General features: G+C 43.3%; 1 protein-coding gene across 4 annotated transcripts in view; it reads right to left on the reverse strand.

Moving 5' to 3' along the window:
* LOC101912401 (sphingosine-1-phosphate transporter SPNS2) overlaps positions 1–22,923 on the reverse strand; it is a 141,593-nt gene extending 118,670 nt beyond the window's left edge. For 2 of the 4 annotated variants that reach the window (XM_055797101.1, XM_055797103.1), the window contains exon 1: positions 22,322–22,922. In XM_055797101.1, coding sequence (XP_055653076.1) covers positions 22,322–22,616 — 295 coding nt within the window. In that variant the 5' untranslated portion in view covers positions 22,617–22,922. Of the gene's footprint in view, positions 1–22,321 lie in introns of all 4 variants that reach the window. The other 2 variants (XM_055797104.1, XM_055797105.1) reach the window with 2 other exon arrangements.
* Positions 22,924–23,473: the final 550 nt, after the last annotated feature.

Consider the following 23,473-nt stretch of genomic DNA (forward strand, 5'->3'; position numbering starts at 1 on the left):
ATTCAATATAAAGGAGGATTCAGGAAGTACTGCAAACTCTAAGCACCAAAATCAGTGCTATCAGCTAAAGCGATTCTTAGATAAAAGAAACTCCTTGCCAAGCATTCTGCTGAGGGGGTATACATGTGGCAGGTGGAGAGCAGATCTTGCACAAGTGTGCCATGCCCAAAAAGCCTCGATTCCTTCTGCTCATGACACTGGCTGGAATCATAGAATCATGGAAAGTAGAAAAGACCTTTTAAGATCATTGAGTCCAACTGTTAACCTCCCACTGCCAAGTCCCATCAGTAAACCATGTTCCTATGCGTCACATCTACATGTCTTAAATACCTCCAGGGATGGTGACTCAACCTTGGGCCACCCATCTCAGTGCTTGACAACCCTTTTAGAGAAGAAATTTTTCCCGATACCCAATCTAAGCCTCCCCTGGCGCAACTTGAGGCCGTTTCCTCTTGTCCTATCAATAGTTACTTGGGAGAAAAGAGTGACATGATTGACTCCAAGTACCCACATGACGTGCAAGACACTTGCTTGGAAGCTGGGCTGTAGAGCACCCACTGACCACTGCGTATGTTTATCCTTCTGTGCTGAACCAAGAGAAATTTGGTCTAAATAGAAGTGCAGAACACACCATAGTATGGATACAGCTCACCACTGAGCATGTTTTAGCATATATAGATGGGAGGTAAATCCACAAGGACCTGACAAAACAGAAAATGTGAGCTACCATAGCACAAAGAACTTTATTTTCAAACAGGCAGTGCCAAGCTAGTGAGGGTGCTTTCAAGTCAGCCTAGCAGCCAGACATGAATGCCACCCAAACACCAGCAGATAGCTCCATGCAGGTCTGAACAGGCATGCCAGGTGTTCCCAGGAGGTATGCACTTCACCAAGGGAGCTGCAGCATTCCTCACCAGCCTCCACAGCGGAATGGTTTTCAGATGGGGTCCCAGAAGTCATTTACATTGTAAGCTATCCCCCCGCAAGGTATTGGAGATGATGGAAATGAAAACAAGAGAAAATTACTCTTTTCATTAATTTAGAAAGATGCAATTCATGACTCATAGCCAGCTTGTATAAATAAGTGGCATTGTTTAAATCTTATTTGTAATTATACTTCAAGCCAGAGACTTTCAAAGCTGCACTGAGAATATGGCATCCAACCGTCTGATTTATTGTTATTTTAAGCAGGTACTGTATGCCCAAATTCCCTCGGCAGATTACATCTCAGCTTAAGTGTTTTGCTAGAGGTAATTTTAATGTGTTCATGACAGCAGCAATGAGGAAGGAAATCAAACAAAAGAGAATTCCATCTATGCTGTTCAATTTCTTCCTCTCTCTGTGGCACACTGAAAGAGATTTCTGCACAACTGCAAAGCTGCACACTCGCTATGCTCTGCCTGGTTTGGCACTGAAGAGAAAGTGGAAGTGGGGAAGGACCAAATGCAAGTGGTTTGGGAAAGGAAACAAACCAGTATGCTTTCTTTACCTGCCATGCATTTCTTAGAAATATGAAAAACTGTTCTGTTCTTTATGCTACTTCTGCTCACTATACTAGCCACCTGTTCATTACAACAATGGTAATTAATAAGGAACAAAAACTCAGAAGTAGATCACCTTGAAAGTCTTGTTCATACTTCTTCATCAGGCTCCTGCAGTCCCCAACCACAGACTTAAACTTCTTAAGGATCAAAACTATATCGAAAACTAGAAGTTACTGAGGGGAAAATCATTTGTGCTAATACATGTATTAATCTGGAACATCAATCTGCCTAGGAAATGAGTCTCATTAACACCTCACTTGAAATACCTCAGGCATGCTTATAAGGCACCTGTTGATCCTCGAGGAAATTGATGCAATTTTGAGGAACTGTCACATAGCTGGTTGTTCTTGAAAAGTTGGACAGAAAACAAAAATGGCTGGAAAACTGCCTATCATGTATCTACTGCTTTTTAATACCTATCACAGTGCTGCAGCATTGCATGAAGTTTAAGACATGTATCAAACACATGGAATATTAGCAGCCTCCTAATATATAACTGCTAACAGCCAGAAGGATCACCCGTTTATTCACTACAGAAGTTGAGTAGTGAGTTACCATCTGTCCTTTTCTCAAGGCACTGTTTCAAATGAGAGATTTTTATATGAAAGTATAATCAAATCCTAAAATGCTATATTTACTAGGCCTGTAAGATATATATATTCAGAAAAAATTGCTCTCTGAATCAGTTTAACTTTTTTTTTTGCTGCTAGAGTATTTGGACTGTTCCTCCCTCAATTAAGAAACTTCCCTTTCGTGTCAACTCAAATTCCCGTGATTTGATTTTAGTTTCATCCTGCTCATTTTGCTCCCACTTTGTGATGGAACTGACGCTGAGGAAACAGAACTGCTCCATGCACACTAAAAACTGAAGCCAAATATAGTATGTTTTCCTTCTGTGTTCAGAAACATGATCAGTAGTTTGACTTCTATATGACCATTATTTAAAACTACACACATAACTATCCAATGTTGAACTGACTGCAAATTTCTTTCTTTACTTAGCTGCATTGCTACCAAGTGTCTGCTATAGGTAAGAAAACACAACTTGATATCTGAAAGGGCAGAGACTGAGAGAAATCTATTGCAATTAATTTTAAAAGATCCAGAATTACAAAGAACACAGTTAATTCATCTCCTTGTAGGTGGGGTCACAAGCTGCTGTTCCCTATCATCTGATGCTCCAAGGGCCCAGAGGAGGACTGCAGATATTCAGGAACAACAGAAGATATTACATGTTAGAAGATGCAGGAGGTTAGGAATTACTAAGACATTTGTCAAAATGCAGCCATACTCCATCCTACTCTCACCTTCTTTTTTATGTAATTTCCTAGTTTTTATATTGTTATTAATGCCACTTTTTGGTGGTAAGGAGAAAAGAAAATATTCACCTCAGGCACACCACCCTAGGATACCGCACAAAGAAAAGACTGCATAAAACATCTATAGACACAAGGATCCTGCTGTGTGCTAGAGGCATAATACAGCTCCATTCAACTAAACTGCGATACAGAAGTGGAGAAAAACTGCAGAAATTGCTTTGAAAACAAAAACAAAAAACTGTTTTCCTAGAGCCATCATCAGGTTTGCTTGTCAGATCAGATGCCTTTTTTTGTGTGCTCCATTCAAATGCAAAGAAAATGCTTGAAGAAAATTGCTAGTTCTGATGTTTACACCCTTCGCATATGCAGCTGGAGTGAGATTTCTGCTGTGGTGGAGCATCAACAAAATAGTCGAAACCTAACGGCAGTCAGACTGCAAGAACTATTTAATCAAATATGCAAAAGATCAAAGGATTTCTTGATTTCCTACAACATACTCTCTAATAAACTTTATGCTTATATAATGTTTAATTACTTATTTTTACAGCAAGTTTTCGAGAAATAGGCCAATTCAAGGTGAATCTTGAAAGTAGGACTGAAGGAAGGAGGTTAATGGAGGTAAAGGTAGATGGCGTCATGAGAAGCCTCCCACTTCAGCAAGGAAAGCAGAAGCTTCACAGAAGCTCCACAGAAGGCAAATCTTTTTGGAGCCAACAGCAGACACTTGTTACGTTTTAGCTTCCCATCTGACAACAGCATAAACTCTGCCTCATGCTGCAGCTTTTTAAAGAAACGCTTACAGAATCAGTCCTAACTTTTAAGAAGCAGGATTTAAGAACTGCCATCTCCTATAAGTTTGTTTACCCTTGCGAGACTTGGCACTCTCCTTAAAGCAGCTGCTACTGCAGTTACCGAATTCTTGAAGACCAAACTTTATAAAACTGCATGGTTTTGCAGAAAAACACCCCAAAACAGAGAAAAACCCACAGGTTCCAAACGCAGACTGTAATTGAATTACACCTAAAAAGTACTTATTTCTAAGTTTTGTGGCAAACTTAAAAGGCCTTATCATTACTGTAGCTGCAGCTGTGGCAATTATTATCTCCAAGGTGTAAATGTCCATCAGACACCCCCACTCTTACTTATTTTTTGCAAACAGAACAATGATGATTCCTAATACGAAAAGATTGCTCAGACACAAGACAACAAGTCCACAGGTTAATAGAAAGAGAAATAAAAGAATACAAGAAAACAACAAACCGTTTCTATCCCTCTGACAGGATGAGAGGGAACAGCTTCAAGTTGCACCAGGGGAGGTTTAGGTTGGATGTTAGGAAAAATTTCTTCACCAAAAGGGCTGTCAAGCATTGGAAATGGCTGCTCAGGGAAGTGGTTGAGTCACCATCCCTGGAGGTATTTAAAAGAGATGTGGCACTTAGGGACATGGTTTAGTGGCGGACTTGGCAGTGCTGGGTTAACGGTTCGACTCTATCTTAAAGGTCTTTTTCAACTTAAATAATTCTATGATTCCATCCTGAGCAACTCAAGTCCCTCCTTTTCATGTAACTGCTGCGAAACAAGCCCTGTGCCTGTAAAGCTAGAAGTAAATAAAATCCTCTGCCTTTTGCTTTGTTACCAAAATACTTCCATGGCTATTTGGCCTGTTAAAGGACCCATTATTTGTCAGGGGTCCTACACCTACAAAAATGTAATTGCTTTATTTTTCTTATCTGATCATCACAGTGCCCCAGTTCCCTGCTTATTTCCACCTACCCACCCTGCCCTGACCCACTTGCTGCTGCTCCCCAAGTTATGTGCCAAAGCCAAAGTGTGGCTGCACCTGCAGTTCGAGGGGAGCAAAAGCACCTGGAAGGGAAAGGGAAATGTGTGGTTTTCCTTTACTTTCTCCTCCCTGAAGAAAACAATAACTAATTTGCCTTATATGACAAAATTAACGATGCTACTGCTTACAAATATTCAAGCAAGCCTTCAGAAATGGCCAAACACGTTACTTCAGCAGAAGCATGTTCTAATCCTCGCCTCCACTGCTCCAGCTAGATGCAAACCAGTTCCAGAATCTCCTGAAGTGCTTTGAATTGTATCGATTTCCTTTTCAAGTCCTTCATACTAACTGATATGCTCTGAATTACATCATCAATTTCTGTCAAAGTACAGGTATTTAAGTGCCATCCATCATCATATTTCTACATAAAAGTTCTTACCCCCTTTCTCCATTTCACACACATGCTCACTCACTCTCAGTGTAACACAGTGTGTATTAAAACATGAAGCTTTCCCTAACATCAGCTGCAAACAAGAGGTGTGAAAGGAAATTAGGTATGCAAGTCAACTCATTCACAAATTAACTGCCTATTCATTTTCAGTAGCATGGTGCTTTGCCACACTGGAAAGCACTTGCCAAACAAGAGGCAGTTAGGGGAGCATCAGCATTTTTCTAGCATCTTGAAAACTGGAGCAAGTAGATGAAAAGATACCTTTGTTTTGCTGAGAAGCCATTTCAGGATTGACCTCTTTAGTTGCTGTTCTCAGTTTCCAAACACAAGGCAGACATCAGCATCATCAACAGCATTATGATATGAACAGTAACAACTTACAGGACCACTGTGAGTATTGATTTGTTGTGAGGAGTTCTTATATGCTGGACAGCCTTGCTGTGCTAGGTGGGAAAGCAGAGCTAGAGAGGTTGTGTCCCGTTACCCAAGAGCATGCAGCAGGTCTGCAGGACAGTCACTCTGCAACAAGGGCCATCTGTATTCCTCACATTCCTGCTGAATTCCCCTGCCACGACAGAGCCTCCTCCCTACCCCTTTGCTCTTTGCTGTCCTGCTTCCAGCACCACTTACAGGATGCAGCAGGGTTAAAGAGCACAGCCACTTCTGCAATAGGATCCACTCTTGTGGACCTTAGGACTCTTAAGTAATAAAAACAGCAATACTTCATGGCAGTGTCCAAAACCTAGCTTGAGTTCACTGTTCCTTCTTCCATTTAGCCTTTCTAACACAGGAAAATAAAGTAGTAAAATCTTGATCTTAGCTGTACAGTAAAGAACACTCTGCAACTGCCCTGTATTCACGCTACCATGAAGAGACTTCAGCCCAGCTATTTTCCTTATGAACTTCACGTTACTCAACTTCCATCAAGATATGAATATTGTTTCCTTTCTGTAACTTTTCAACCCAAAATAAACATTCCTCCTTCACAATCAAACATTTTTATACAAACCCACTACAAACGTTTCACAGCACGTTTGAAAAATAAATGGTTGCAGCCTATCAAGTAAAGCATTTTGCTTAAATTACACACTCCTCTTTCGTAAAATTACAGAACGCGGTTTTTTGCCTTCTTGCTGTAGCAGGAACTGCACAGAAGCGCGTTGCAGCACTGTTACTGCTGCTGCTGGACCACATGGGCAGCCTCCAGACTCCTTAGGCCCAGTCTTCTGCTTCATATTAAATAATTCTGCCCATTAATTTGTTCAGAAGCAGAGAGCCCTATTATACGTAAGGAAAGGCCAGTGAAGGAATTTGTGCATATAGGTATGGCGCAGGTGGTCCATGTGCTAAGCAAAGGGCTCTGCTCTCCCAATAGTCCTTGTTACTCGTCTGCACAGATCACAGAATGAAAGTGTTCTTAATTGTAATCCCCAAAACAGAAATAATACATAATTAGTGTATAACCAAAAAGCCTTCCCCAGGCATCTCAGATCTGTTTAAGAAGCATCCATGACTACTTTAGCAAGCATCAAAACTCCACTAAATTTTAGAGCTGAGCAGAAAAGTAAAAATATCTGGAGCTTAAAGGATCTTTGTACTTCAAGACCAACCTCCATCCTGAGGTTAGGTTACATCATAAGCCCTTGAAGATCTGAATGGTTTGGTTAATTGCATTTACTTGTCATGTCCTCTTACCTGAGAAATCCATACTAAGGCTATGAGTAGTAACAGTTATAACAACAAAAGGGGATGCCCAACGGATAAAAATCGATGTAAAAAGCAAACTACAAAGAATAAGGTTTAATTTCTCAGGGCTCCTAAAAAAAAACAAACCACAAAACCACCAACAAAAAAACTACCAAGATGAAACCCAAGAGAAACGATGAAAACCAGATGAAAGGAGAGCTGGATCTGAGTTGCACTTTCATCTCAGCATTTCAGGTTTTCAGACTTTATAATAAATGACATTTTTTCAGTTTATGACATAACAATTAAACATATGGCCTAAACCCAGAGACTGAGGGCTAGCTGAAACTCAAAGCATGTAGCTAGTGATTTCAAACCAGCAAAGGGCTCATCGCAATATCTGACCCTTCCACTAGCTAATAGGAATTAAAAAGCAGAGCACATTATTTGGGAGATTCCTGGATTTTGCATAGCAAGCATCTCAGAATTTTTCCTGCAGTAGCTCTTGATTTCACATTGTTAAGTATCCTAGAAGAGGACAGCCTGATTCTCCAGCACATCCTTCTGCTGGATGGTTACACTGCTGCCGAAAACCACAAACTTTTCTCTAGGGCCAACACGCAAACCAAGCGCCTTCTTTACACATAGCACCTTCTGCACCCCAGCACCCCACTCACGGCCACTGCCTTCTCAAGGCTTTCTGCTACAGCACAACTCATCTTCTCAGCCCTCCCTGAGATGCAATCATCTCCACCTCGATTAAACAGAAAAAGACCAAGCTGAGGAGTTTAAAATATTCAGAATTCCAGCTCAGAAAGAGAGAGCTACCAGTGGCCAACATTTCTAAGGGCAAAATTACAGCATGTGGGAATTACAGATCTGCAGACAAACCAGCAATTTGTGAGGAATTCAAGTCACCAGAAGCGACAAATTAGGACCACAACGCTAACAAAATTAGACACAGTCTCCTTTTAACCTCATCTCTGTTTTTAAGGGCTTTTTTTTTTAAAAAAAAAAAAAGTTTTGTATTTGTTTTGTTGTTAAAGTTTCCATGAAATCGGGCCGAGAGCAACTGTTTAGGAACAGTTTCCCCATAATTTACTCCTATTACCTTAGGATGTGTGACATTATGGCCATGCCTGTACAAGGACGTTTCTCAGCCATTTAACAGTGACAGTCACCCAGCAAAGATAAAATTAGAAACATGAAAAAGTCCATAATCTTTGCAAATATGCTGCTTGACAGGAGGCTGTCATCTATAGGGGTTTTTTTGGTTGTTTTTTGTTGGGGTTTTTTTGAGGTTCCTTTGCATTCTTCAGTCTTCTCTCCAGCTGGGGACACTGCTACAGTCAAAAAGCAGCTCTTTCCCAATGTGACTTTTGCTCATCTACGTGTCAATAGACTGAACCATGGAAAAACAAAAAATGAACCAAGCCAATTTCCAACCCCCTCCACTCAGTAACAATAAAATCACACAACAGCATCTTTAAAACCATGCCTGTTCGTTTTGATAATTACTTTAACAGTTCATCTAAGCGTGGCCTCTCAGCCCCCGTCTCCAGAGGAGAAACCAAAACCCAAAGGAGAAAGAGGAAACGGCTCATCTGCTGAATACAATGTTCGGAAATGTGAGGTGAACATTCCTCACCAAAGCAAGATAAATGTTCCCACCCGAGCACAAAGAAAGGCTTCATATTTCATATATCTTCCATTGTTTGAGCTTGCTTGTACATAAGTAACTACATTTAGCCATCACTAATGGGAGAAATTTAGCAACTAAAAAGATTAATGTTTTTAACAGTGCAATAGCAGAAGCAACAAGGCAAGCTGCACCACGTTCAGTTCCACCAGCCTTCTCCAATTCTGACACAGAGATTCACCCTTCCACAGGAACAGCTACGCTGCAATACCCAAATGCAAACATCACCTGAAAACTATCCACAATGAGGAGGCTGCAGCAACCAACCCCAACAGAAACCAAATGCCACAGCTTTCTGCTTAGGCTAAGCAGGGCTTTTAGAAAGCTCCACTGCACAATGCTCTCTGGATGATTTTCAGTGATAGAAGGGATATAAAGCCTGTGTGGAATCAAAGAATTCTGGATTGAAACAAGTGAATGCTTTGAAGTGTAAAATGTTTTAATGAGGTGGCTTCATGACATCAGGAAAGCTTGGGTCCGTAGTGATTGAGACAGTGGTTTCAAATGAAAAAGTGTTGGTTTGACTCCATGGGGTTCATCAGGCAGTGAAAACGATAGCAGGAGGACTTGTGCAGAGCAGGCAGACCTGGCAAGTCTCACAGCCCCATGGCCATTTCACACTCGCATGCTGCTGCACCTTGATCCTACCCAACAAAGTGCAGCTGCTCAGGCAGGTGTCCCGGGCACGCAGGGTGCTGCTTGGGGGAAAGGCAGCAGCCCTGTACCCCAGAGAAGGCACAATGCCCAGAAGATCTGAATAGAAACAGCGAGAGAGGCTTTCCCAACCTACAGTGGGTTTCATAGAAGTCTGTAGTGTTCCACAAGTGACTGCTACTGTCTCGAATGACCCAGCATCCTTGCACAGTTATCACTTGACACCAATTGCTGGTGATTTGGGTTGCTGCCTTTCTTTATGTATTTAAAAGAAACCTCAGAACACTGCCCGTTCGAGCTTTCATTACATGCTGTGAAAGCACTCTTCAACTGGACCCTGTAAAAATATAATGCAGAGTGTTTATGGACAAAGACAAGCTTTAGAAGACTGGCAAGGAATTAAGTGTCCTTAAAACCACTAATTGAGATAGAAGGAACAGGGAATGCTTATCAGCACAGGCTGCTGGCACACAAGGTCATATCAGCAGCCAGCAATGGCAGGTGCAAATGATGAAATCTGTGCGCAGATTCTAGAGGGACAGCTTTCTAACAGAGGAGCTCTTCTCCACTGGGGCTGGGGCTACTGTTTAATTTGATTACACACAACCGAGAGCCTGGGGGAGGGAGAGAAGGAAAGAAAGAGTGAGGACCCTCTAAGCACCCATGCTGAACTTAAAGGGCGCATGCAGCTGCAGTCTCAGCAGCAGGGGGATTGAACAGTGGTCCAGAGCAAAATTACAGGGGGATCAGACAGCTGACATGGCATGATCCTCTGGTAGACAAAAAATTACTTGCTTTCCCCTCAGCAAACCACACACCGCATAGCAATTCTGACTGGAAAGATGTTATCCCAGATTTAAAGGGAAACTAATCTGTTAAAGAAACATCACAGAGCAGGAGTCTGGAATCTGTGTGTGAACACACCACCACACGCACAGACTGACACTTTGTCCACAACACTTGCAGGTGCTACGCTCTCTCAGTCCATCGCTAACCAAGTCTTTTACTACCTGGCTTTTTAAGAGCTGCCAGGAGACTTTTACTTCCTAAAACTATCCTAAGTGTGTTCTTGCTTCCCTCTAGCCCTGAAATCTTATCAAAGCACCCCAGGACTGTTTCTTTAGAAAACGAAACAATTCATTCTCTATTGCATCCTGGGTAAAAAGGGAAAAAACTCAAAAAAAACCCCAACACCAGAGTGGAAGATCATGTCTTCCAGACTAAACCCAAGAATATCACTAAAGAAGAAAATTGCCTGTTGAGAATATTTAGGCACAATTTTTTTAAAAACCTACCTTAAAATTGTCACGACACTACCTACCGGAGTCTAAATTATACTTTCAAAATTATATGTATTAATAATCTAAAGTGTGTAATTATAAAGGAGCAGATATATTTTAGAACTACCATACTTATAAACCTATTTTTTAAAATAGAAACGTTCCGTATGACTGTAAGATCTGTATTTTAGGTCTCCTTTCTTTAGAACCCAATACTTGCAAAGGCAACTGGAGTCCACATGTTGGAATGGAAGCTACAAACAGTGATCTTCTATATTATGTCAGTGGTATTGATATAAAAAAAAAAGGGGGGGGGGGGAGAAGAAAAAACAAACCCTATTCCTGCAGAACAAAAGAAGCCCCTGAAAACAGTGGGAAACTGTGCTACTAATAAATTTTCTTCTTACCAGCTTCCTTCATAAAGCTAAACTCATGCAAGCAACAAGATCCATATATTTATTTTAATCTACCAAGAAAACTAAAGGGATGAAAAATACTGGTTTTGCCAGCCAAAAGCATGATTACTGACATTTACAAACAGCTTAATTATCAGATCAATGATTTAAATCTACTAACTAGTGATGTCCACACCATTTGCTTTCTGGCAGTCTGTGCAGAGACCAGAGGCTACTGCCTATGACAAACTATACAACCCGAACTCTCCCACTGCTGGGCTTGTTCTGTACACACAAACCTCTTGCTACAGATGGCCATTGCATAGGAAACCTCTCCCACTCAAGACTAGCTCGTTCTTCAGTTGCACAAGTCTTCGGGGAATAAAACCAAACATCATCAGGTTACAAAGTCCAGTAATTCCTAAATGGTGGTGAGCGTATCTCCTATTCACCTGTGTGCTGGTTTTGGCTGGGATGGAGTTAATTTTCATCACAGTAGCCAGTATGGGGCTGTGTTTGGGATATGTGCTGGCAGCAGCGTTGATAACGCAGGGATGTTTTCATTATTGCTGAGCAGCGCCTGCACAGCGTGGGGGCCCTTCTGCTCCTCACCCCACCCCACCAGCAAGCCGGCTGGGGTCACCAGGAGCTGGGAGGGGACATGGCCGGGACAGCTGACCCCGACTGACCCAGGGGATATTCTATACCATATGACATCATATGGTTAACCATGGGTTAAACCACAACGATATGGAAAACATCAAGCTCTATTATACCATCCTTCACTAAATATTTAAATCAAGAAGGTTAAATCACAATTCAGATTGTATTGCATGTGCTTACAGATAGAAGCCCCTATCCAGTCACTCACATAACTCATGTTTTTGTCCAAACATTAGCTCTACTGCTAATTCATTCCTGTTAAAGAATATTCTTGTCTTTCACCAATGCAAGTGATTTAAATATATACTTGTGAGGCAAATGTAAGCTTGCAGTGATGTACAGAGTTTGACATTTATACCATTATGTATTTTTGAACATAGTATGACTACAGAAGCATTACTAATTTTGAGTCACTTCCAAATGAGAACTTTAACAAGAACAATGAAAGGCAGTGCAAAAGTGATTTACCTCTCTCTGCTTCAGCTACTGTTGCAATCCCTCTTGATCCACAGTCCAAAAATCTGGTAATTTTGGTAGCTTTGTAATAACTTAAAGTACACCCACTGTACCTTGAATAGCTGCCAAAAATGTGCCTTAATATCACATGCATCTTAGCACACCTTTAAGAACAAACATAATTTTAACCCCACTTGGAAAAGGGTTTAGGTTCTAAGAGCTTTACTGAAGCATGACACGAGACAAAGAACCTCTGGAAGGGCACTACGCAGCAACTCAACGAGATGTGTTTGCACTAGAATTAAGCTCCTGGAAGCACAGCTGTTCTCCCTGCACCGCAGCTGTAACTTTTGAGATGTCCAGGTTCAGAAAGATGCCCTACTTCTCCAGTGTCCGCAGTCCCAGAGACTTAAAGACTCTGACCCCCAAATTTATTTAAGTAGTAAAACGTCTACCCAATTTCATGGGTCTTAAAGCACATATAAAACAGTGCACTAGCTTCCATAACTGGTCATACATCTAAGCTTACAAAATAACTGTGAGCAAATCCATTTATGCCAAGCTGGAATTTGCCAACATGTAAGAGGTGCAAATTATGATTACCTAAAAATGTATGTTTTATAAAGGAAATAGCAAGTGACCCTAAATTTTAGCAGTTGGACCAAGACCCTGCTATAATGGAATAGGCAAGAGCAGCAAACTCATTAATTTTATTGCTTTTTCAGCACTTCTGTACAGTTCAAAGTACACCACAGAGACAGCAAGCACACAACAGTATGTACTAGGGAAGCACTGCAAGCTGCTCACAAGCATCCAGCACCTTCATACATATGAAAAGCAGATTAAATGAGCACAGAGGTAAACGAAATCAAGTTGGTTATCCCTCAGCAGCCAAGAAATGCTGCTGGGGAGAAAGGCAGGGAAGAAAGGGCAAAAGATAAACTCACTGTGGAGTGGGTGCCACCCCCACATTTGGCCAGAATTAGCACCCAACAACCTCACCTTCTGACCAGTGACTCAAGGTTTTTCATTAGGGATTGTGTAATTGTTTATGAAGTCTGTATGAAAGCACAGATGAACAAAGCCACCAGGATACCTCCCATTTAGAGAAAAAAATAAAACTTACCTTCCTTGCCTTAGTACCAGTTGGGAATAAAACACACATACACACTTTATAGTGCCCCGAACACCATAGCCTAACTGATCATCAGAAGCTCAGGAGTCTCAGCACATTGTTGTTATAGTCAAAAACCAATAACTAGAAACCAACACCTTAGTATTTCCCCTATATTGTTATAGGAAAGTCATCACAGAGAGATCAGTGTTTGCCCTTCCAAGCACTGCTACTCAGGTACTTTGGTACTTCCAAGTTACAAATTCCTCAAAAATTGCAAAGGGGAGGAAAAAAAAAAAAAAAAAAAGTCTTATCTCCTAATACTACCACACTACATTGCTTTTTGCTCTCCTTCTTCTCTTCCCCACCACTGAAGGAACTAACATATCCAAGACGGAGCTGATCAGGAACTGTCAGTTTTAATCAGAGCATTGTAACTGTCAGTCACTGGTGGCCCTTGGGTATTTAGTTTCCTGAATATATAAAAGATTGTTATCCTGAAAGCTAGTCAGCATTTTTGGCTGCTAGACAGAAATAGCATGACTATTATAAATGTTTTTACATTATAGCTTCAGCAATATTTGAGATCTAATAGCTTAACACACAAACACATGCAATGACCACTCTTTATGAGCCACACTGGTGGATTAGAAATCATTTTTCTTTATTGCATATTTTGTTTCCTAACTTACACAATCAGCATTTATTAATAGTGTTGCAATTCTGTATTAATTATTATTTAGCACTGACAGCATGCCTGGAACTGCACAAAATTAGTCCCTGCCTCAAAGTGCTTAAGCAGCCCTGATTCAGTGTCTCATAACCAACATATCATACACCAACCTGCTCAATTACTGAAGTCTGGATTATCATGTCACTTGGTCAGCTGATGTCACATCATATTATTTAACTTGTGCTGCTCAGGACATCCGAGCCACAATGGGTCTGGCTAGGATGAAGTTTACAAGCACAAGCCTGTTAGAGAAAACTACCCAACACTAAAGGCAATGTAAAAATGAGAATCCAGTATCTTAGGCACACACACACACAATCCTGTCAGTCTCACACTTTCAGATGAAAAGTCCCACTAAAGAAATACACAGCAAGAGCACACAGTGGTTTGTAAACTTCCCAAACTGCGCTAGTTGCAAAAATGTGCTAAAGCAACTATGTGTATGCCAACATAAATGCAAAATGCCCAAGGTCATCACTACCACACAGGCACAAATCATGAAATACAGAGGTGACAGGCAGAAAGAAGTGAAAATTGCAAATCAACAGCAGGGCAAGTCCCCCCTGTTACAGATCTTCACTGCTTTGTTGGCGCAGTCTCCCAAAGGATCACTTCTCTGAAATGAGAATATGCAGAGAGCGCAGATCATCAAATCCTAGGACAGCCACAGGAGTCAAAGTTAACCTTCAGGGAGGTTTAATTCAAGCCCTGCAGGCTTCACACAGACACAAGTCCTGTTGCCTCTCTCAGTTAACCCACTCTTGTTGTTTTCCACCTTGCCAAGAACACAAGGCTCATATTCTAAGACAGTAACGACATGTTTCTAATACAAATAAAGAAAATGGGAAGCTATGAAACAAATAATTAACTGTGTTTTGTTATTTACATAATTATTCACAGAAGCCTGAACAAGGAGTAAAATGGATTACTGCAGTTTTGGTTCAATGCAGCCTTAAAATAAAAATTCATCACATGCCAAGGCTGAAAGGATTTTCATTCCAGCATGTGGCTCTCTCATACTGCCAGCCAAGCTCCAAGCTGCCGCTGCAGCTATTCTCCGTATAAACCCTGATCTTTTCCCTCTGCTGTTCTGTTCAGCCACTGCAGTTGCTGGCCACCAGCAAAAGTATAGAAAAGTTATTAAAAAAAAAAAAAGCCTGTAAGAGGTAATAGTGTTCACCAACAACATAATCCTGGTTTGTTGATATTGCTGAAGCCTGAATTTAGGTCTGGCAAGGCATAAAGCAGAGTTTTTCTTCTCTGTTTCTCTCCCCTCAGCTAAAATTGCTCTATGATTTCAGTTGTGGTAGAAGATCAGCAGTTCTGGAGAAGGATGACTGATATTTATTCCCTCAAAAAAAGCAGTACAGAACAGGTGGGAGCAGCCACAGTGCTCTCACGATATGCCTCATTGCTGTCCAGAAGGATCAACGTGACAGAAGAACTCAATGGCTTACTCTGTCATTTCGTATTTTGAGGTAACGTGGTGGTTCCCAGTCGTGCCTTCTGTGGAGGCTTTCCTAAAACACACAGCATTGTAAAGAGTGGAAAGAGAGCACCAGAGGCTCCCGAACAGCCCATGTAAGAGCCTTCCAAAGGAAACCTTGAGCCACTCCTGACTGGCAACAGGTCCAGGGAAGCTACCTCAGAAGTGAAGGATTCTACATCCCTTCAGTCAGCCAGGTTTCCTTACGTTCTCACTTTCCTGATTACTTACACTGCTGTAAAAGTGGATGGAAATCAGCGTTCCCTCCCTTTCACTTCCTCTCCCTGCAACCCTACAGAAATAGCTGGGTTACATAAAACAGAAACACCCACAAAACAACAATGAAAACAGATGTGTCAAAAAAAGAAAAAAATGCATACGAGATGCCTACTGTGCGTGCCAATACTAAGTAAAGTATTTGTCCAGTTCATAAATAGCAGCACAAACTATTTTAATAGTAACAGACTCAAAGGGAGGTTCTAGTAAAGAGCTCAGAACTAAGGGTTTGGGTTTTTTCTGTTTTATTTCGAGTTTTATTTTGCCTGTACCTGTCTCAGATTTACTTCTTGACTTTCTGACCAGTTCACCAAAAATAAAATTTTCAAGAGAGGTCCACACCAAGTTCTGTACCCAAACTTCTCTGGAAACCACCAGAAGTTGTTCACCTCACTTACACCTCTCTGGGCTCTAAGCCCAAGCCCATTTTGCTCAATTTCCATTAACCCCCATGGCCCCATAGGCACTTCACAGGTCCTTTGTAGAACTCATTTTGAACATACTTTTTTTCTTTTTAGAACATTCATCACCCTATATCCCTAGCACCAATTTCCACAAAAAACTCTCTCAACCAGCAGACATGTGACATCCTCCATCGTCCATTTCCAACAGACATCTTCACGCCTTCTCCTGTGGTGCTCATCATGTTTGGTAGATGCTGTCTGTAAACACTTACCTTCAAATTCCTCCTCACTCTTTAGCTACACTTCCAACAACGTAAGTCATATCTGCTAATCTCCTAGGGCCCCTTACAGTAACCAATACTGCTCTTGTCTCCTTCAGACTCTCCTACTCATGGCCTACAGCTCTCTGGCATCTCTTGATGTACATGGATTGTAAGTACCTTGGGTGCACCATCTGATTCAGTAGAAGCTGCACAATGATGTCCTGGTCTATGATACACATAAAGCAATGACGATGCAAACAAGCAAGTCAGAAAGAGCTCTGATCTCTGTATTTCCTAATTTCTATCTGTAAAATAAAATTATGGTTTCCCACTGAATCTTCAGAATAGGTACCATGAGTCTTTATTAACAGCTGTAAGGAACCTCCAAGACTTTTCCAAAACTTACTTGATTCAGGTGACACATCGTAACACCTTTCAATCACAAGTTCCTCAGCACTTAAAGCCCAAGCAAAAGCTATGGGATTTCATATTAGGGGAAAAGTCACTAGTTCTTAATAACATCTGTTGAGCTTAGTAGCCCACCATGCTACCTAATCAGCAGCTTATTTGCTTCTGATGTACAGTCTACCTGAAGCAATAAAGAATAAATGCATAATAAATAGGAACAACTAAAAACAAGTTGACTGATGGAATTTAACCCTATTGCAGCTTGGCATAGTATCTAAAAAGTCCTGAAGGAATGATTACAGAATTCCCACACTTTTGACCAAAGGAGCTTTTCCACACAGCTTCTGATATTGACAGTCTCAGAGATCAAGAGACTAGTAAGATAATCACATTATTCTTAAGAACACACTTTCTATTTATCCACTATTTATGAGGATCTTAACTCCATGTAATAAAGGCCATATTCACTGACTGTGATGACTTGGATGCTTTGGGGATAAAATTAATCAACATGCATGAAAGAGGATCTCAGAGTCAAACAGGAAAATCTGCACATAATAACAAAGATAGTAACTATCTGGCAAACCTACATCACAAGGAAGAAAAATACTATGATTAAACATAATAAGACTTCGCTTGAAATGTAAAATACTCTGCAACAAATCCTGCCAACTCGCATAAGAACCAGCAAACAGGAAGCAGCTGACTATGCAATAAAGGCCATCAGGGAAAACACAACATTAAAAGAACTAGATGCTAGTACACAGCCCCTGTCACTGTGCTGTAGAGTGCTTTCTACTGCCTGCTTTTGATGTGCACGAGGTTCAGTCCTTCCCACTTCCACTCACAGTGCAGTACTTGAATTCTGAGCCAGTAACAGGTACCTATTGTCAAGCAAAACATTGTTGTCATCTTGCAAATTCTCACATGTGTGAGCTAGGGGCACTGCTGGCTCAAGTAGGTTCAGTCAATATTCTTTTCTAATATTTACCAACATTACACTCCTTCCACAGCCAAGTCCTAGGTTGAAATCAGCTCAAAAAATAAAAATAAAAAAAAACAAATAAAAAAGACACACACAAAAAATGAAGAACTTGTACTGCCACTTAATGGTTTCCTCCCTGAAACTATAACCACTGAGCATAGCCTTATTACAACGGGGATAAGGGGCCCTCTTTATCCGGTTACATATATGAGATCTCAGACTGCATGAAGATCATTCAGTATGAAATATGCTATGAGGTAATATATTATTATCACAAATATGAGCTCACAAGTCAAAAGAAGTTTTGGCTTATAACCTCTTGAATGTCTTTGTACTTGAGAGTTAAGTGTTGAACCTTTCCTAACCCTTCAGTTATAGCTTGTACTACATAGTTTTAAACTTGCCTTTCAACTTTCAATAACCATTTGCATGTATGTATCTTCAAAGAATGGTATTTGATTTGCAACTATGTGTTGTAATGAGAGGCTAATTAACACAAATATGGTTATTAGCAAGTTACAGACATTTACAGGACAAAAACAGCAGACCAAAGCCTATGGCATACTGTGTCACAGTGATAGAGAACCTCAAGGATGGACTAACACCAGCCAAGACTCTGCCACTAACTACATTACCACAGGCAAATCGCCGACACTCTACAACTCTGTTTCCCCTTCTGTAGTGGGACAGTAAGACTCGTTTACTTTGCTGGGTAGATCTCCACAGCTTAATTAAATCATTATGTTTAAATTAAAGGCACTACAGAAATGCCAGGAAGTAGCATCTGAATTAGAAGGTGGAGGTGACACCCTAATGAAGCAAGACTATTTTCATCGTCAACAGCAGGCATAGTAGAAGGTCATCCATGGCATAATTGTGAAACCACATTCCAAGCTTCTGAAAGCAAGATGACTTTTCCCAAAACTTCATTAAGGAAGAAGATATGTCCCAGCATCTCCAGATGGCTGAAACACACTAGATTCACAGGTAATCCACAATGGCTTCATTACTCCTAGTTTTCCCCTTTCCTTACTCTTTGCTTTCCTAATAGCAGCAAAACATCATAGCTCTTGAAAGATTGCTTTTTCCACAGGCAACTGTTTTCAGTATCATCAAAGACCTATTAAGAAAATTGCAGAGGACCATCTCCTTCAAGTCAGTAATGTTCAGCACAGAGTTTTCAATCTTTTCCTTAGAAGAGCCACAGCAGAGGCATTCCCACTTTTTGTCTGGGACAGCTTCTCCCAAATACCATTACATTTTAACATTACACACACACACTGGAAATTTCCAACTCTGCATAAATGAAACATCCACTACGACTGCGCAGTCTTTTTATTTTTAATGCATTGGAAGAAATTTATTCTTAAACCGTAAGAAGCAGGTCAGTCCTCAGTGGAGGCCCAGTTTCACCACGTGTTCCCAAAAGAGCTGCCACTTAGTGTGAGGTGTGAAGCTGTACATGTTCTGTATCTCAGAAACTACACTCAAGTTCTGTCACAGAACATCCCAGATACCAAAAGGCACATCCCATCCTAAACTCATTTAGTCCATACTGGGAAGTCATTAAACCAAACCTAGGGAAATAGGCAGCTACTTCCTTGTTTGTTGCACCTGAAAAAAAGATTACCCAAGAACAATTATACACAACAACCTTGTTCCAGACTGTAAACACCAAGAAATACCACATTTGCTGTTTACTTTTTAGCAATGCAAAAGCATTCGCTTTTCATTTTCAGGAGCAAGATGTGCTATAGGAGAGGTCAGCCTAGTTCTTTCTAGCACGTAAGATCTCCTTGTGTTGACTGGATGCGTATCCTCTGTCTTCCATGTTAGAAGACAGTGGAACATACCCAGCGAATGACATTTGCAACAAAGAGCTCCATACTTGATTTCTTTTCCTAGTGACTAAGTATATAGTTGCATATACTTATTTTATAGATATACTTGCTTTTTTTCATACTTGCATTTGTGACCAGGAAGACCAAAATGATCGCAACTAAGATTTCAAGTAAGGTAGAAGATGTACTTGTAGTATTGTGCCTACATGACTGGATTCTCCATTTGCTTATGTCCACCTGTCAGCTGCCTACTAATCACTTTTGAGTCCACTGACCTGCTTTTGACGAAATTTGACAGCAGGAAGAAATCCCAAAGCTCCCAACACTTTCATTTAAAAGAGATGGTTGGGTAGAGGACAGCCTCTTGTAAGACAAGACAAGAAAGGTTAATGACAAAGGTCAGCTCTTATTTGACATCAGAGAACCCACAGAAGGGATCACCCTAGAGACATGAATCCTCAGGAACCAGTTTCCATCGGTACTGTTGCTCTTCTAACACTTGTTTCAAATAGAGCTGGAACCAGAAATTAATTTCAGTTCTCACAACAGTTCACTGGCCTTAGGTAAATCATAACTTCTGATGCTACTTCCCCTGCCATAACGTGGCTAGTGTCAAACACCCTTATTATGTTGCTGCAACAATTCATATTTGAAATGTACTTTGAAGGTCTGAAGAGTTGTATTTGCTAATTATTACCTGTCTTGAGACATGAGCTGAATATTCAAAGTGCTAGCTTGATTCATATGCAAGTGCACGTCACATAAGCATGTGGTATGCACGAAGACTCAAAATATAAAAGCAAAGACTGCTTTTAGAGAAGACTTTGTTATAAAGTCAGTTTTGAGCTCCAAACACATTTTTATTACCGTGTCTCTTCTATTAGACTGGATTTAAATTATTCCCCATTTTGGAGTAGCACTTTGTAAAACACCAGCTTGAAAAATAAGTACCAATTGACAGAAGACAAAAAGATCATGCAAAATTTGATTCTGTCCTCAAAGAAAAGTCAGACGTCTGAGATCTTAGACCTTTGATACGAAGCTGAATTCCACAAGGCAGTGACCGAGCACCATAAAACCAGAGCTTATCCTAGAAATACTGGAAATCATAGCATTGGGACTGGTAGTACTACATGACAGTAGGCAGGTGGTTTTTATCCTCTGTTTGGCCAGGCACTCTCCAGCCTTTCCAGAAATGAAGATGCTTCTCCCTCCCTTTGCTGGAGTATCCCATGCCTTCTGCTCTTACAGGCAGAAAAATCAGATGACAAAGGTCTTGCTGAAAGTACTAGAGCAAACAGGTGAACAAGACAGTGATTTTAAAGGAAAAGGGTGCACGAGTGGGGGATAGCTTCCTGAAAAGGAAACTCTCCCGTGTATTAAAGTAAAAATGTCTGCCAGAAAGAATCCTGTTTGAGTGTGATGGAGCAAAGTACAATTTCCTTCCATAACAACAGATCAACCCTGTACTTTCAAGCTTCCTCCTGTAACACACTGACTACCAACCGAGTACTCAATACTTCCCAATACAGGCCTTTACATTTCCCGAAGGAGCAAGCCCTGGCTAAAAAACTAAGCCACAACAGCATCAGTTAAATTTTCATTTTGATCCTCCCCCCACCTCCCTAACCCAGACAAAACAAAACCAACCTGGCCAACCTATTCTGACAACACTGACGAGATTTATGTCCCTTGCACTCCATCACTGCCCTACAAACATATATTATTTTAATGCAGCATAAACAAATATGTGATTTGTTTAACACCACATCGAGTCCTAGTGATTAAGGTATGTATATGCATAGAGCAGAATTTATACATGCGCAAATCCCTTTATAAGCTCTGAAGATAAAATTATCAGTATTGCCAAACACAGAATATGTATTATATTTTAATTACATGAGACAGTTGAATACCAACAAGCCTACTTCATTTCTAATTAGACAAAGTTCAGTAATCATCATCTTGCCTGCTGTTATTGCCTGACAAGAATAAATGAGGAGTCCCCTCTAGGGACCGCACAGTAAACATCCTCACACACGTTTGTTTCGGAGCCAAGCTTCATAGTAGTAGTAATCGCGAGGCGCATAGCGCCTGTCAGGCAGCGCAGCTGGGAAGGTGCATCCGTCGGGGAGTGCACGATTTTAAAACGTTTACCCCAAGAACCAGGCGCTTTACAGAGCCCCTTGCAGCCTCCTTGCCTTGCCCTGCTGCTGCGCACCGCCGCCCGCAGAAGCTGCGGGGCAGCTCCCCCGTCACCTGCTGGGCAGCTCTGCAGAGCAGGGACCTCCTTGGCCCAGCGCTGAAGGGCAGCCTGGCTTCTCCGGGCTGGAGGGGCTCGCCGGGGACACGGCAAAGGTGACACGCTCCGCTGCGGTGTCCCCCCCGCAGCAGTACAAGCGGTCGCGTCCCCCCGTCTCCCAGCAGGCTGTATGTATGTGACAGCGGCTGCACCTGTCACCCACCGCGTTCGGGCCGCTCCCAAGATCAATAACGCTTCTCCTGTCAGCCCATAAATCGCATCAAGTAACGTTCGCCGCCGCTGCCCGGCATCGGTCCCTTCTGGAAAAAAACCAACCCACCAACACTTACTCCGCCATCCAGCCGAGACAAACAAAGGCCACCTCCTTTTATTTTCCATCAGATTCAGACCCACTGGAGAACAATACCGGGGGGGACGACGCGGGACCCGCACAATGGGCACCGGCCGCAGCGAGGCCTCCCCGCCCAGACGCGGCGACCCGCAGCCCCCCGGCCGGCCCCGCTGGCCCCGGCCGGCCCCGCTGCCCCCGGGGGACGGAGGCGGCGGCGTGCCGGACCAGGGGCTATCCCCGCCGCCCGCCCCTCACGCCCGGGAAGGGACGCCGAGGGGTGCCCTCACCTGCCACCGTGTACCGGTCCAGGTAGTTGAGCACGTTGCCCACGCTGAGGATGCCGGCAGCCGCCACCCGGGCCCGGCCGAGGTTCGGCGCCTTGTGGCGGGCGGCCGGGCGCTCGGGGTGCTTGCCGGCCGCCGGCGGGTTCATCCTGCCCGACAGGGTCTGCACCTCGCCCTCGGCACCCCGCCCGCAGCAGCCCCGCTCGCCGTCCTCCTCCTCCTCCTCGTCGCCGGCTCGGAGCCGCCCGCCGCAGCCCGGGCTGCTGCCGGAGGAGCCGTCGCTTTCCAGGCACATCATGGGCTGCGGGAAGGGGAACGGCGGCGCGCAGGAACCCGCGCGGAGCGACCGCCGGTGCGCCCTCAGCGCCGCATCCCGCGGCCGCCTCAGCCGCCTGCCTGCCTGTCTGCGGGACCGGCCGCCGCCTCAGCCGCCTGCCCGCCTGTCTGCGGGAGCCGCCTCAGCCGCCTGCCTGCGGGACCGGCCGCCGCCTCAGCCGCCTGCCTGCCTGCGGGACCGGCCGCCGCCTCAGCCGCCCGCCTGCGGGACCCGCCGCCTCAGCCGCCCGCCCGCCTGCCTGCGGGACCCGCCGCCTCAGCCGCCTCTGACAGTTGCCCGGCCGGGGCGGGGCCCGCCGCTGGCTCCGCCCCCCCCCCCCGCGCGCGCCCCGGCCCGCCTCAGCCGCCGCGCGCGCCCGGCCCCGCCCCGCCCCGCCCTGCGCGGGAAAGGGGGTCTGGCATCTCCTCAGCCCCCCTGAGGTAAAGCCCCGCTCCAGCCCCACGGAGCTCGGCTCCGAGCAGCGCGGTGGGGGCGAGGTTGTCGGTTACCGTCTCCTAGCTTTTATGATTTCACAGCGGGCTCGGAACACGTGGATTGGCGGGACTGTGTAGCGAGCTGGGGAAAAAATAGCCAACAAAAAGGACTTGAGCAATTCTGGCTTGTGCCCAACGGTAAAATACACGTGGGCCACACGCAGGCCCACCCTCAGATCTGGTTTTAAGAACAAATCCAAAAACCCCAAAAACTTCCAACGCCCTGAACTGTCTACAGTGAGGAAAAGGCAGCCGTCAGGGAAGGGGCGATGGCGGGGCAGGGTGAGGGCACACGGGAATGCGCCACCAGCCTCACAGCTTCCTGCTCGGCCCCAGACGATTTTC

This window comes from Falco peregrinus, chromosome 2 (genome assembly GCF_023634155.1).
Source record: "Falco peregrinus isolate bFalPer1 chromosome 2, bFalPer1.pri, whole genome shotgun sequence".
In the NCBI taxonomy this organism is placed as follows: domain Eukaryota; kingdom Metazoa; phylum Chordata; class Aves; order Falconiformes; family Falconidae; genus Falco; species Falco peregrinus.